General features: G+C 34.0%; 1 protein-coding gene across 1 annotated transcript; it reads left to right on the forward strand.

Annotated features, from left to right (window-relative positions):
• Positions 1-9090: 9090 nt before the first annotated feature.
• LOC110456230 (xanthine dehydrogenase/oxidase-like) lies at positions 9091-17526 on the forward strand. Its single transcript, XM_021506833.1, has 17 exons — positions 9091-9105; positions 9869-10093; positions 10399-10462; positions 10705-10774; positions 10886-10973; positions 11369-11455; positions 11756-11947; positions 12442-12587; positions 13040-13121; positions 13671-13766; positions 14235-14363; positions 14699-14773; positions 15625-15677; positions 15941-16049; positions 16471-16557; positions 16705-16872; positions 17344-17526. The coding sequence occupies exons 1-17, from the start codon at positions 9091-9093 to the stop codon at positions 17524-17526; spliced, it is 1869 nt and encodes a 622-aa protein (XP_021362508.1).
• The last annotated feature ends 206 nt before the right edge of the window (positions 17527-17732 follow it).

Consider the following 17732-nt stretch of genomic DNA (forward strand, 5'->3'; position numbering starts at 1 on the left):
TTTTTTGTCACAATCATGCCATGAATGTATTCTTTACGGTGACCATCATTTGATTAGATTTTCATTAATATTTTACATAACATGCACATTTTATCAACACTTAGACAGCTTCTGAAAGGTACAACTTTGAGGAGCCATAAAAAACAAACCAAGTGACCTAAATCTTTATACTTTATAGATTTGTGACCACAACGGCATGGGCAATGCACCACCAACAGGAAATTTGAATCAGAGAAGGGGCCGTTTTGAAAACCGGCCCTTTACTTATAACTTATGTAAATGGGGCTGTTATTTCAATTGCAATATAACTTGCATATATTGCATTGGATAAATACGTTTGAACTTAATTCACGTAAAGTTTAGTGTGAACTGATTACTCTTTGCGGTGAAGACGAAACACAAATAATAAGCTCGACCATTTTTTACAATAATTATTATTCACGAGAACAATACTTCTGACACACATATTCAATGACTGTTTTATCTTTAAAACATACAAGACACCGCAGTGTAAATTCCTGTCTCGTTTTGGTATGCCAGCTCCATGGTTACGCCATAACGACGGTGGAAGGAGTGGGTACAACGAGGCATGGACTCAGTCAATTACAGGTAAGCAACTTAATCTTGAGCTTACAGTTTAAGCTTAAACATTTTCAATCGAGATTAAACAGAAGGAAAAAGTTTTGAAAATGACTGCTTTGAAGATGTGTTCCTCAGTGGCTTATTTTTTCACTCACTTTAACTAAGGTGCGTGATAGTAAATTTAACGCGCGAAGCTGGGTGTTTATTCTCGTTGTCCCTCTTAAATTGTGTATCCATAATAAAAGATATATCACTGCAAAAAGACATATAAATCCCATATACATGTAGATTATCCGTTTTCCATTTGCATAGAAGCGCATCCACATATAAGTGTAGTTTTTCATAATTTCGTAGTCTTCATTGTGTAGACGCTTTACTAACAAAACATGTAAAAATGTGACAGTCCAAGGGGTAGACATTGCAAATTTGATATTTTAATTGGTTTTGGTTTACTAATATATTGCACTCTTCTGTGATAAAGATGTCTTCCATTTCTATATCAATTCTGATAAAAAAAAAAAAATGTTTCAACATTGAGAATGTGTAATATTTTATAGATGTGTCACTTTGCACACATGTTTAAAAAATGATAAACGGTTTGCGAAGTTATGAGCATTTTATATCAATGGCAGTCCATACTCAAACTAAACTGTCTGCGCTTTATTAGATACGATAGCCAGGTGAGAGTCCTTGGGGGGAGCATTTAAAAAGAAGTGAAAACTCTTAGTTTATCTATTGTGTTTTAATTTTAAAGAAAATAATTTCATTATTTAAAGACAAACTGTCGCTTTTAACTCATAAAATAAATTATTGTTTCTAAAGTAAGTTGAGTTAAAATAATGTATTGCATTTTTTGATGCATACAATTTTGACAACATTTCTTATCTTCAGAATCGGAAATATAAGTTCGTAATTGATATTGTAAAACGTAACAGACACGTTTAAGAGAAGAAATATTACGACTACCGAATGGTCAAAACAATTTGTGTTTTCTCAAAAGGAAAATAATTGAAACTACGCTGTTTATTATGCAGTGTTGGTTAGGACAGTGGTACGTTTTGTATGTACATTGTTATTGCAGACACGCTTGATTGAATCGTTCGGTATTCAGTGTGGCTTCTGTACTCCTGGAATGGTGATGACTATGCATACTCTGCTGCAGAATGACAACAATCCATCTGAACGGTCCCTGGAGAAAGTCCTAGAAGGTACATGTAGCGTGCAACACTGTTAGAAGGCCTCTCTATTAAACCAGTAAACAGCCAATAACGGTATACAAGCCCCCATGAATATCATTCAATTTGGTGATTCAAGTGTACCAATACCCCAGCCTAAAAATAAATAAGTTGTAATATATGACATCGATATGATTTTTCATTAAATGACATCAAGGCTTCATTAATGAAGTGATGATAATGCGTTAAAGCCTTGTGAATTTATATGTAATTTTATATTTGTTTTATACAGATAAATACACAGTATATATAAACCGTCCAGCTCGCAAAAAGTTTGTCAAAATTATAATCTTTTAGACGTCTATTCACTTATCATAGTTTTAATGCGAACTCGTGTAAGATCATATACACCGTTATGTATTTATATTTCCAGGAAATCTCTGTCGTTGTACCGGATACAGACCAATAGTTGATGCATTTAGAACTTTTTGTAAAAAGGTAATAAAGTGTGTTTATATTTCAAACAAAAATCAATGTGCCTTAAATTATTCGTGCTAAAATCAAATAACTGTTGTATAGAATCTATATTCAATACTCACAACAACTGGAATGTTTGATGTTTACACGAGCATTGATCTTGTTATTTTAATGATATATTTCAAACCGTACAAATGTTTAGGTAAATGAAAGAGAAGGAAGAAACGCTTTTATTGCAACTTGGAAAACTGTTTATTTGTTTGCCTCCAGGAGTGCTCAAATCAGGAAGAATGTGCCGGTGGGGACATTGAGGACATCTGTCGTGATGACATTAAAACGAACAAGACATCCAAGGTACATGTACATGATAGACATCGGTATCTGTCTTAACACCAATTTCGAAATCATAATATTAGCAATCATGCTACGATACGTTTATACTTTAAAACCATGTAAGATCATTTAAGATATCCACATTGATCTGTTTCTGAGAGCTACATATGTTACAAAGGTAAAGTCATGGGGAACCCTTATCAACAGTAAACACTTCTAGACACCTCATTCGAAATTATGCTTTCGGGCGTGCTCACCAAATCAATTTGTTCATCTGAGAAAATGTTTGAAAATATTTATTACATATTTACTTTAGGCGTTAATAGGTTTTATAATTACCTTGTTTAAATATCAATTGCAGGGCAGAGTTTACGATAAAAGCAGTGGAAAGTTGGGATTTCCAAACGAACTCAAGGTATATTTTAGTGATGATATAACATTTTTTTTTTTAATAAACTGTCAAAAAGTAAAGTTGCTTATGTGGTAAATGTATGGCTTGAGTGTGTACATTTAGTTAAATTTGTATCTATACCTGAAGATAAATTCTCAATTGAAGGAGAAGAATACCGAAGCGTCAATAAATCCACTATTCCATGAAGTCGTATTCGACCTGTCATGATATTTGGAGCAACATTTTGAAAACCAAAATTGGTACAGCACATTACCAATATATCTGAATATGCAATTGAAGAACGTGATCAAGTTTATGTAACCTGTCAAGAAGTTCACTTGAATTCATGTTTAAAAGCTAGAGAAAAATAATAATATATAATATATCCCTGAAATAAACACGATCGAAATTGTCAGAAATTGCATTTTCATATATATTTCGAAAGTTTAATTAATATTTCAAGCGCCATTTGGTGACTGTTAATTCTTAAAACCCATTTTACTGTTGTTCTGTACATAAGCATCTACGTACTTATTCATAATAAGTATAAGTGAATATTTGTTTGAAAAAAATAACAACAAACTATTATCATCAAAGAGTGAAGCTACAACAAGTCTAGAGTTCCGGAGTGGAAACTGGTGTTGGTTCAGACCGGTGGCACTGGCGGAGGTTTTCAACCTAATGGATCAACATCCTGACTGTCGCATCATAATGGGGGCCACCAGCCTAGGTAGGGTGTTAATGTTATGGTGGTCGTTGATCTAGGTACAATTTAATCAAAGCAGGGGACATTAATTTCCATACCGATCATCGTAATGATGATCATCAACCTAATAATTGTTGTTCTAGGTATACAGTTATAACCATAATGTTTGCTAGTAATCTGGTTACAATATCAAAATAATGACTTCTACCAAACTAAGGTACAGTGTCAACGCAGTATGGAGTTACATATAAAACAAATCTACATGTGTCTTTTTGTTGGTAGGTTGGTCTTTTGTTAACAAAAAAGCACAGAATCAATATCATTTGTTTCAATATTCACTCAAAGGGGGAAAAATCAAACCAAAGAGGATCACTCATGAAACATCGATATCATGCACGCATGTTTTATGTATACAAAACTACCACACTAAGGTACGGTATCAATGTATAATGATGTTTTATGTAAAGCAACATTAATTGCTTCATTTTGTTCATATTGTGTAACATCTCCTAAAAGACCGATATATTAAAAATTTGTTTCCCTATTCTTTCAAAGTTGAACAAATAAAAACAAAGGTAATCACTCACGGAACATTGATATCGTGCACGCATGTAGAGGAAATGATGGTATTTGAGCAAACAGACGACTGTCTAACGATTGGTGCCGCTCTTACACTTACGGATGTTGCCGAGCATCTGAAATCATGTACATTGTCTCCATCAGGTTTGTATTTCTATGAATGTACAAGAAGGGTTTATCAATGATATTACAACTTAACAATATGAGCATTGTGATTAGCTTCTTTGACGTCTCCATACGCTATTTAACACGAACAGCAGAATTAAAAGCCAACAAATAAATTATAACATATGAATCTATTATAAATACACAGAAGAAGTTGTTAGGTAAAACTTATCATATTTTACAATGTGTGGAAAACATTATATCAGATTTTGATTGATGTAAAGTTAAGTAAATATTTCTGTGTTATGCGCGTGTTAATGAAACCAAAACTTGTGCGTCTTTGAAGAAAAAAATGTTATTTTCAGCATAGACCGGAACTTGCACATTAACGAAATAATCTCATTACATGTTATGAATATCAAATATATGTTAAGTTATATTTTAGTGAGTTTTGTGTTAAAATCAATATAATTGTAAATAAAAAAATACAGAACCTTTGAAGCATTAAGAAGTTCTTACATACACAGTTATAATGAATGATTATTTATTTCCTACAATGTATACATTTTATTTTCAAAAAGGACGTGACCTACGCGGTCACGTAGTTAAAGCTTTACAGGACAGTCTTCGATGGCTAGCCAATCAGCAGATAAGGAACCAAGCAGTAAGTTATCATAATATTATGACAATACAATGTTTTCATCCATATGTATTAATTTCAGCATATTGTATTGAATAGCGTTCTGATCATACCCATGTCTTAAACATCATTGATCTTAATAAGGAAAACAGAATATCACATTACTGAGTTAAAAACCTTTCCACCGTGACTAAATGCAGCCTAAATATGTAATGGGGGACATTCCAAAGCTCTTATGGAATTTCATTGATAACTTTATTTTTGTAAAAAAAAAAACTATTTAGGTCGCAACAATGATGTACTTTGGTACAATTGAACTGTTTATGTTCTGTCTATCAGACTCTCGGAGGTCACGTGATGATAGGAGACCCTCGTTCTGATCTCTGTGTTGTATTGATGGCGGCTGGGGCGACGGCAGTTTTTGCTTCAAAAGGTACTATTTTTCGTTACAAAAGCGCAAACATTATTAATTTCTTTTATAATAAGATAAAGTACAAGTTGTGGTGTTGCTTTCTCTCTGAGTTTAGTTTGATTTGTTTGTTTGTCTTGATTCCTGTAGGTGTTTATACAGAATCGTATACACTGTATAAACATATTACAACAAACGATGGTGTGATAAACATAAATGTTATAACAAGTCAAATATTCCCGATGCTTGACGCAGAATGAAATAGTTACCAATTAATAGTAATTAATAATGTGATAGGCACACATTTATTTGATAATCGTTCCAATGAAGCATTATTTATCTTAAATCTGAAGAAAATTGGAATTTTGTTTTGTGATACATTTGAGTTCATAGATGTACAACACTTGAATGTTATGTCTACTTTATTCTGACGTTAAAGATCAGTATAATGCCTTAGCAAAACCAGAAACGTGAGAACATGCCAATCAGAATGAGAAAGACTCAATAGTAATGATATAATGATGTATGGAAATGAAATCATGCAAAAGTGTCTTAATAAAGGCCTACAACTGGTGGCAGAGCAAAGCTATACCCCTGTGTTTTGGTTTACTGTAGGCGGACACAGAGAGATAGAAATTGACAACCAGTTCTTTATCAGGAATGGGATTACATCACTTGATCGGACTAATATTTTGGTATCTGTTAAGGTACCAATTATTCCTGTGGTAAGTCGATCTCAACATCAGTTCTGATCACACGGAAGCAGCAGAGTGCACTCCTTTCAACAGCGCAAATAAGTATATAGTATTGTTTCTATGCCAGCTTTAGTGAGTGTGGCTCCATTGATGACCTCAGTATTTGTTTTGGAAGCGTCCTCACCACCACAAGGAAACTTGTCAGTGCCTCTTCACTGGTAAAGGGAAGGTAATTAATTGTATTGAAGGGTTCTTACACGGAAACGGTAAATATTTCACAGATAAATATTCCAAATATATGTAAACTTGGAATAACATTTAAGTTTAAAATAAAAATGTATATATGAAATGAATATTTAGTTATATGAACATGGGATAGTGATATTTACTGAGAAGAAATCAAGTAAAAAATAACTTTTTCATGCTCATATGACCAAATATTCACCGAAATAAAAATGTGATTTAAGAGATAAAGCCATGTCGTTATATTATTAAAAGACATGAAACAAAAATAACAAAAAGGCATTGCTTTATGCACAGAGCATTGTTGAAGTAACGTCATAAAACTATTGACCTGCTGTTTCTTAAACACGAAACACTGAGTCAATATCAAACATCACCGCTCTCCACGTGATTATGATCCGACAAATAAGGATGTTGGAAAAAGTAGTGTAACCTAATACTTGTTGGTACAGTAGATTGCAAATGGTGCTCATGTACTGGTAATTCCGTATTCCTATTCCAGAACACCTACGTTGCATACTATAAACAGCCAAGTAGCGGCTATAGTGTTCTAAGCGGGTGTTTCTATGCCAGCTTTAGTGAGTGTGGCTTCATTGATGACCTCAGTATTTGTTTTGGAAGCGTCCTCACCACCACAAGGAAACTTGTCAGTGCCTCTTCACTGGTAAAGGGAAGGTAATTATTTGAATTGAAGGGTTCTTACGCGGAAATGGTAAATATTTCACAGATAAATATTCCAAATATATATAAACTTGGAATAACATTATATAATAATTAGCCAAACAAAAATGTGTGCTTATTTCGCAGCACTAAAAACACTTTCTTTTTATATTGTTTTATATTAAAAGTCAATAATAGAAAATATTTTTTCATTTCTTTTGAACTGTACATTAAATATACTAACGTAAAAAGGATTTTGGTCTATTTTTGTTTTATGAAGATGCCCAGATGACAGTACACTAGCTTTGGTATGCGATGGGATAGTACATGACTTTGAGATGGAATCAGGGGGTACTGTCAACAAGTACAAACAAAATCTAGCCTGTGGTTTTATTGTCAAGTTCTGGAGGGAAATACGAAATATACTTAATCCTGTAAGTAGAATACACATAATGTAGTTTTAGTTTTCATTTTATGTAACTTAAAAAGCAGTTATATGGCTTAGTATTAATTCCAAATAATGTCGTCGCGCTTATCAATTATTTGTTGACATCATTTGTTGACAAGTTGGTCGTACATGTAGTATGTTGATTATGACCGTATGTTAAGTCAATATTGTAAAGATGGTCGATCATGTTACCTGTAATCTTGTGCTTCATTACCTGTACACAGACTCAATAAATAAAACTCACAGAACAACTCGCAAAATGTCCACAGTAGCGAACTCCATATTATAATCCAAATTGCATTAGTCCGAGAAACAGGATGATATTGGTCTCCTGTGGACGCCGTGCGAAGGTCAACAAGTGTACCAGGCGCCATCTCCAGGACAACCAGCGCACGACACTGTTGGATGCCCTGTTCCTATAGTTGCTAGCCCGGCGCTAGTAACCGGAGAGGCCATGTTTCTGGACGATATGCCAAGATTTGAAAGTAAGACACCTTTGTCTTATTTGTGTTTAATGTAACACTTGTAATCAGATATATTGCGTTTGATACTCACTCGGCTAGGAACGCTGACTGTGTTTTTATCGAATACCTCTGAAAACCACATGGATTGCATACAAATAACGGTGTTACATAATTATGTACGAGGCTACTTCCTATGTAGTATTTAAATGAATTCTTTTAATACATTATTGAATTATAGATCTTATATTTGAAGGGTAATTCCTATTTTCCAGATGAGTTATACTTGCAGCCGGTTTTGAGTACAAAGGCTCATGCCCGGATAACTTGTGTTGATAAAAGTGTTGCCATGACTACTCCTGGAGTTGTAGACTTCCTGGACGTTTCATCAGTACCAGGAGAGAACCTATGGGGACTTTTAACAAATGATGAACCAGTGTTTGCTGAAAAAGAGGCGATTTGATATTCACTCTTGAATTTTTGCCATATTTGTAATATTTATTGTTTTCTATGATTCCAATTCTCTTGCTAAGTAACGAGATTCGGAGAAGTATATGTCATTGACTAACTGCACGTGAAAATAATTTAGTCATCAAAATAAGTTGCTTGTAAAAACCTGCCATGAATATTATGCCCACTGATAAAGTTAATATTTTATTTTTTATGGTGAGATCGGTAATTTTTATTTTATGCCTATTATAACAATTTCTGGAAAATGGTTTTCACAGGTGTTCTGTGTCGGACAAACAATTTGCGCAATTGTAGCTACATCAGAAGAATCTGCCAGGAGAGCTGCTGATCTTGTTCGTGTCACGTATGTGGATCTACCAAGTATACTTACAATCGAGGTAAACTGTCATAATGTGCAAAATTGTAATTCAAAATATTTATACCTTTTTCAGCAATGACTATTGCAAAAGTGTCAATAATCTAAATGTATAATGGTTAACTTTTGTATATGTTTAAATAATTATATTGCTGTTAAAACAACATGAATCATTTTTCTTCCTATGGATAATTATGACACACAATGATGCATTTGCGAACCCATTATGTTAGGCCTCGTTGTTTGTGCGACATTCATTCTATGATTATATTGCACCTTTGTTCCTTCATTTTATATAATCCCCATGTTTTCCATTTAAATGTTTATTTCATATTAACACAAGATTTGTAATATTCTAACATGCCTCTTGAGCAGGTCATTTAGCCTAATCAAAATAGATTATTTTGTGACCTTTCGTGAGAGTGTCTTCTCTATCAACCTTCTTTAAGTTCCTTTCATTAATACGCTCAATATTCGCACTAGGATATTACACATTGTTTGGCAATCAGTATCATCGGTCTTCTCAGCTATATTTTTAGAATAAGTTAAACAGTACATATTGATTTTCCCCGCAGTCAGAGTGTAGGATTCCTCACCACCACCACTCGTTGGGGAACCTCTATAACACCAATGAATAGAATGACAGTAATTGGGTGTAGAATAGAATGACAGTAATTGGGTGTAGAATAGAATGACAGTAATTGGGTGTAAAATGAGAGGCGTCTCCTCTCTTGTTGTCAATTTGTAGAATTATATATAAAATTCTAATAACAACTTTATTTTTATATGACATTCAACGGTGACTTACGAATGTGACCTCATTTTTCACTGACTGACGGATGAACACTTGCATAGCCTTTATTGCCTGAGGGCTTCTAATGCAAAATTACACACGTAGGTTTCCCTTTTAACGATTCATTCATCGAAGTGTCACGCATTATTTTAGGTGAAAATATACCCGGAATTTGTAAAAATATTTCTACGATATATTGAACAAATAGATGATTAATCTAATAATAATAATAATAGTATAAGCTAGACATATGCTGCTACTAGCTAATAAATCAGTTATATTACAAACGTGACCTCTATGCTGATGGCTTTTTTTTTATTATTAAAATATGTTTACGATTTGCAGGAAGCTATAGCAGCCAACTCTTACTTTGAGTACAACTCACATCCGATAGAGTGCGGAGACCCAGACAAACATTTCCCACATTGTGACTTTGTGGTAGAGGGCCAAGTTCGGTCAGGATTCCAGGAACATTTCTACTTAGAACCAAGTGGGGCACTTGTGGTACCGAAAAACGAGTCTGGAGAAATGGAAATATTTACAACATCACAATCACCCAGTTTCTGTCAGGTAGTAGTTTCCTGGTCTCATTACACCTCATCAGTTAAAATGAACATAACATTTCTGTATTGAAGTAATCATGTTTTCTAAAGATATGTTTAACGATGTCACCACCATCGTCATTGACAAGTCCAAATGATATACGTTTGTATAAGCGGTTGTATGACATAAATATAAGGTTATTCAATTAATACTCAATTTGAATAATTGGGATATTAAATATGATTTCCTTTTAATATTTATAATTATTAAAGTAATGATATATTTAATTAACCAATTTTCTAAGACACAGTAACCTTGTTACATGTTTCCAGTCATCTGCCTCGCGGATTTTAGGAATCCCGATGAACAAAATCATCGTCAGACAGAAAAGACTTGGTGAGTTAAGGAGTACTGGCACATTTATAAGTTTTAAATCATTATATCGTTCATAGCAGCATTTGTTCGCACTTATTTATTACGAATAAATTGTTGTTGTTTTTTACATATATATATACCGATGTCCAAAAAGATTAACATATTTTTCTTCAATGCACATGAATAAAAAAAAATATTCTTCAAGATGAGGATTAAAATGAAAAATATTATATCATGTATTTGTTTACATGTTAAAACTACAGGTGGTGGATTTGGAGGACGAGAATTTCGTACACCTTTAGTGTTTGGTCCATCGGCAATAGCAGCTCACAGGTAAGGATATCGACCGTTCAGAATGGGAGCAAAGTATAATAATGTGTGATGTTCATAGGTTGTTGAAGATGTTGAAATTTAAATACCATATTATATTAAATACATTTACAGGTTGGGAAAACCTGTGCGGTCAATAATGGACAGGTCGGTTGATTTAAAAACTACAGGAAAGCGCCACGAGTTCATGTCAGCATATAAAGTAAGCTATTTATTGAAGTGGGTGTATCACAAGTTTGTGTACATACATTGTAATGTAGATTATATGCAGGAAAAGAATGAATCAATTACTAAAATAAGTAGAAGAGAAAAGGGATATGCATAACACAGCGTAAACACACAATATAAAACGACGTCAAGAAGAAAACCAAACATAAAACGAAAATGGCACCAACTATTCCGGAGGTGTAAGTCATTAAGTACAATTCATGCGACAGTCATAACGTTTCCCTTTAAATCCAGAAAAGTATATTGGTCACTCATGGAATTTGACAGGATAATTCATTCTGAATAATATGTTTGATACACATATTTGTTCTAAGATAACAACATTTTTTACCGTTTTGGTATTAAGCTTAAATTGCTAATTTGCCTTAGGCGGGTTTCCGGCGTGACGGGATGTTGGAGGCTGTTTCCATACACATCTACATTAATGCCGGGTACACTCTGGATGCCTCATCATTGGTATGACATAATTTCTTAAACTGAACATGCTGTTAAACTGAACAATCTTTGTTAGATTTGAATATCGTTCAATTGGTATATGTTACCACGATATTTCATGAACAGGTTCTAAAAATTCGAAACGTAAAAAAAGCTAAATTCAAAAAGGGCAAAGATTATCATAACATCATGCATTACAATATACGTCTATTTTGTTGCAGTGTAATAAGTGATCAATAAATACATTGGTTCTCTATAAGTTGAAAAAAACAACATTTTTTTTACGTATTTTAGTTGTAGTTATTAAAATATCTGTTTAAGGTTTTAGAGAACGCCAGTATTAAAGCAGACGCGGCCTACAAAACTCCTGTGTTTGCTGTATATGGCCACATCTGTAAGACCAATATTCCCTCTAATACCTCTATGAGGTCGTTTGGCGCTGTGGAAGCTGTCTTCGCTATGGAGGTTATTTTATGTAAAGTAGCAGACACCGTTGGGCTCGATCAGGAACATGTATGTTTAATTTTATTGATTCTGTTTATTATAATTCTATTAACTACCATTTGTAAGTTAATATTGTCATCATTGATCAATATATATATCCATTTAAAAAATGATAAAACCGATTGTAATGTTTATCCAACAGCGATGTGTTTAGTGTAAATTGAGAAATTACTTAACAATAAATACGATTACGTATTTTAAGCCTAAACGTGCGCTTTAACGAGTATTAAGTGTAAAGGACAAGGGCCTGTTAGTGTCATTGTAATACAGATAACATATTCAATACTTACTTCTTCAAAACTATTTAGGCACTGCTCGTAGTGGGACAGAAATGTTCGCTTCTCGCAATAAAGAAGGACACAATCGATTATATTGCATATTCCTGATATCTAAAATGAATGACAAAGAAAACCCTCATAAGTCATACCTTTTTAATCTTCAGTACCGTCAATCGTATTCTATCGTATGTGTTAATTATAGTTATCGATATGCTATATGAACAGGTTCGAGAACTAAACATGTACAAGGAAGGAAGCCTCACTCACTTTAAAAGGAAACTTGAAAACTGTATGTTGCAACGTTGCTGGCGGGAGTGCATGCTTCAAAGCAAACTTGGAGAAAGGAAGACGGCGGTTAAATTATATAACAGGTAACAGTTTCTCAAAGAACGAATAAAAAATGAAAGTCATTTTTACAACTGACTGACATTACATTTCAACACAATGCTTTGATAAAGAAATCCAATGGAATTGTTTAACAGGTAGGGTTTATAAATGTCCTCTCCAGCATTCCAGGTTCAACATACAAGTGTTAAATGAAGTGAAATGGTATGCCCATTACTAACGATGTTTGGATATTTGACGCATATGATTTAATCACAACGCAATCACAAACCAATGTTTGCATAAGGGTGGAAAGTACAAGATGACATAAAATGTATCTACATGTATGTATATTTTATACAAAAATGTATTAGGGTATGCTCAGATTACATTGAGAATAAATACAGCGAAGTTTTGGCTAATGTGAATTGATGTATACATGCAATGACATTCGCAGGGAAAGCTATCTGCTTTAATACACTTGTATCTGTGGTTACAGCCAGAACAAACACACCAAGAGAGGTATCGCCGTCATGCCCTTGAAATTTAGCATAGGGTATCATGTCCGTTTCTTAAACCAGGTAATAGCACGCATTTAAACATTCACATGACAATAATCGATTCTATCTTCACAATAACGTGATATTTTTAATTAGATTACGGATATGAAATGAAATATGCACCGTTACCGGTTCCTGGCCGTCGTTGTTTTATATTATTCTGATATTTAAGGGGTAAAAGGTTGGAATTGCATCATTAATCTTACTTTGTGCACTTAACGCTTTTTTGGTTTTATTTCTGATTGTGTGAAAGTGAAAGTAGAAGCTTGAGGACAAAATTGAGTTGAATCATTTTATAATTTACTGCAAAAACCCTCAAATTATATAGCGATATTGATATGAGCCTTCGAATGACGTCAGTCTGTTCACCCCATTCTTGAGCTAACTTAATAATACCACTGTAGCGAGCAGATTAGAAAAAAATAGTACCTACCAACCGTTGTTAACACAGTTCAATCACAACCACAAACAGTCAGTATATTAGAATGACAACTATCATATCAGAATCATTTTTCTGCAATTCAAACAAACAGTAAAAGCATTTATAAAAGTTTCGTTACTTATTTGTAGGGGGCGGCTTTGGTAAACATCTACCTTGACGGATCTGTGATGATAGCTCATGGTGGAGTGGAAATGGGACAGGGGCTGCACACGAAGATGATCCAGGTATAGTTTGTATCGTACATGGCTCATACGACATATGAAGTGTTTAAAATACTGCAATATAGTTTAAATACGAAGGTTCAGTTTGTATAAATATCACATACATGTTTATGCTAGGAAACAATTAACAGTCATTTATAAATGAGAGTTTTGTGACCTAAATATGCGTTCTACTCAAACAATGATGGTCACTGGATAAGTCGTATGGTAGACAGTTACAGGATGCTAAATTATTTAATTATAATAAGATCATACACATTTTAAACAAAGAATTTACTTATAAACGTGTACAATTTTATGTTTAGATTGCACAAACAGCGATATTACTACTCAAAATGTAATGCCGTTATCGTTAGTCTACCACTGGAAGGCGGTACGCTAGACCTCCATGCAAACTTAAAAGAAAACATTATCTACGAGTAACGTTAGCTTTTTGAGACTACACTTTCATAAGCTGCATTCTTTTTGCAGGTTGCGTCCCGTGCTTTAGACATACCTATGGATAAAATCTACATCAGTGAGACTGGCACAAATACATGCCCAAATACAACCGCTACATCAGCCAGTGTGTCGTCTGACCTACATGGCGCAGCCATTCTGGTATATTTTAGAGAGAAGCTTTATTAAAAGGATCCAGTTGATAGTCAAATATATATAAATATATTATGTTTTCATTTGATCAAGTAAGAAAAAAATATTATTTCTTTATTTGATCAAATTGAAAATCCGTGCCTTTATTGCAAGAAGCTTAGCGTAGAGAACATGCAATTTCGAACTAGCTGTATACACTGTGAAATGACATGGTAAGATGGTTACGTATTGTGTTCGTCTAAAATTTCATGTTTATAAATCTTCTCGACTAAAATCGTCTTACCAGAGTATATTTTCCCTAAACAGAAAGAACATAGCCGTTTTATACATTTCTCCAACTCTAGGACGCATGCAGAAAGATCAATAAAAGGCTAAGGCCATACAAGGAGAAAGATCCGTCTGGACAATGGACATCATGGGTAAGTACAGGTTGTCGAAATTTGAATGAAAATAAACAGTTATGTATCGTGATATTATCCGTGAAAGGATTGCCATCATTAAAACTGTGTTCATTCAACAAGACTTACCAACTGTATACGTAGTATTTCCATTGTGTAAGGCGACGTTAGCTTTTGGCGAATACAGATTTACTTGAGAAAGGCGAATATTTCATTTGAGAGAAGTTTCCCGGTATTGAACATCTGAAACCGATACAAAAATTATGACAGCTGTGTCATTTATTCATCAAACTCATATGTATACGACTATTCTTTTTAAAATGTATTCATTGAATAGTCGAAAGGTTAATATTGATCTTTTGTTTATATAAATCCTGTGTGCTAAGTTTTTGTACAAAGACAAATGTTAAATAAAAACACGAAACGTCCTACACGATTTTAATGCTATTGTATTGATGTTTTATTCATTTAATACTTAAGAGGCTATGGCTTGTCTCGATCTATGACTATTTTGCGTGCTACAAAGATGCATGTTCTATAGTAGCACAAAACCATATCTCACATATCTCAATGTCATTGCATTTATGTTATATATATCATACATATATGTACGTCGTTAAATGCATTATTGTATAAACTTCCGAACTGCAAATGTGAGAAATACAACCTTACTCTGAGTGTGACTGACCAATACCGAGAAAAACAAACTTACTCTGAGTGTGACTGACCAATACCGAGAAATACAACCTTACTCTGAGTGTGACTGACCAATACCTGTATCGATTACTATTATAGAAGTAATCATTAGCTACATGTAGCAATTGATATCAACTAGATGCAATCAATTAACATTCTTCTCCTCGCCATTACAGATCAATCTGGCTTATATGGACAGGGTGAGCCTTTCCGCCACCGGATTCAGCAGGTAGTATATCATTATGTTAGGGAAATAGATCTCTTAGTGCACATCATTAAACAGTTATACGCCACAGTTCGATCGCAGCTGTCGGCAGAATAGCCCGCAATATGATAAAGAAAGTTGAGTGAAGTTCAATATAGTTCGGTTTAAGATATATTAGAATAAGGAGCTGATGTATAATGTTCCCAAACCCCCAATGAAGTAATATTTCTGGCAATAACCAAGGAAGTCAGATTTATAGCTGTTTTCATTATTATGTTTTGTAAAAGACCAGGAAATCAACAAAACGTTAAGGATGAGGGCAACTTCTTCCTCTACTACACTTATGGGGCAGCTTGTACGGAGGTGGAAATTGACTGCTTAACTGGGGCACACCAGGTGGGTAGCAGTTACAATACAATAACACCTTCTTTAAATGACTAAATCTATAATTGTATCTCTATTAACTTTACAAAGTTTAATGGCAGCCTCTCTCTCTTATTGTAAAGGCTTCGACTTTGTTGTGATTATGTGCAATTGTAATAGATTCAATAAAGGAAAACATATTTCTGACAATAAAAAGATGCTTTGTTTCTGTTAAATTTTATGCATGTAACCTCGGCGTTGACCATTTAAAACCAGTTTGTATTGTTTCATGATTTCGTTAGAATAATACACAGAAACCTTTGCAATCACAATACTACATGTACCTTTTTATTCAAAGACATGTTTTCTATGTGAAGTTTTTTTAAACAGTTGTGTACATTTTAAGCAAATGTTTATGATTGTTAATGTTTTTACGTTTCTGTGTGAAATGCAGGTGCTCCAAACCGACATCGTAATGGACATAGGAGACAGTCTGAATCCGGGAATAGACGTGGGACAGATTGAAGGTGGGTTCGTACAGGTACGTATTGACGTAGACACTGAACCCTGGTATAAACATAAAACAAAATGAAGGTGGGTTTGTGAATGTTCTATTGAAAAGAAAGTCTGAAACCTCGGGTAGATATGTGACAGAAAATATCTAAAATGGCTAATCTGCATGATTCAGGGATATGGATGGGTCACAATGGAGGAATTGAAAATCTCCCCTGAAGGACATATACTAGCTAGCGGACCAGTCGATTACAAAATACCGAGAGTAACGAATATCCCACGTCAGATGAAAGTATATATACTCAAAGATTGCCCCAGCACCGGTACCGTGTATTCTTCAAAGGTACGGCAAAACAATTTGGATTTATTTATCTAATTTAATATTTTTCACGTGACGAAATTTCACTTTGCATTTTTTTATATTTTCTATAATATCACTTGACGTAATACGTATCGAGCATGCGAGATGATGTTTGTATTTTTTAGGTTATGTTAATTGTGCGCTCATTTATGTAATATACATTGTTTTGTGATGAAATAGCCCAATTGTGATCGGTAGAGATGTTTAAGAACCATTTGCGACGTAAATAATTTTATATTGTGCTTCATTATAAAAATATCTTTGATATTTAATAGAATTAAGAAAAAAGAACAATGCCCTAAACCAATGTCAGCTTTCTCTTCTGCAAACCACTATTAACATACATTTATATATGTTCTTTTTGAAAACATTTAGCATGCAGGGATTTCCATTATGTATGTGCAAAATCTATATAAAACTACCCACTACATTATACTCTTTCTTTTATAACAGGGTGTCGGAGAACCACCCCTAAATCTGGCAATATCGGTTTACATAGCACTGAGGGAAGCAATCCGAGCCTGCCGAATGGACGTTGGAATCTCCAGTTCATTCGACCTTGATATCCCATTAACTCCCGAGAAAATCAGAATGGCCTGTATGGTTAAGATTCCCACGAATAAGAATCAACTCTAAACTACCGGAACAAAAGGATTTTCACAAAAACTAACTTTGTGGACACAAACAAGTTGTAATCGTCTAGTGCTGTAGATATAGTACGGACTGTTCATGTGATTGGTGTGTACTGCTCTGACATGCTGTAGATATAGGACGGACTGTTCATGTGATTGGTGTGTACTGCTCTGACATGCTGTAGATGAGCTACATATATGACTAAGAAA

The sequence above is a fragment of the Mizuhopecten yessoensis genome, unplaced genomic scaffold, assembly GCF_002113885.1.
Source record: "Mizuhopecten yessoensis strain PY_sf001 unplaced genomic scaffold, ASM211388v2 scaffold8573, whole genome shotgun sequence".
In the NCBI taxonomy this organism is placed as follows: Eukaryota; Metazoa; Mollusca; class Bivalvia; order Pectinida; family Pectinidae; genus Mizuhopecten; species Mizuhopecten yessoensis.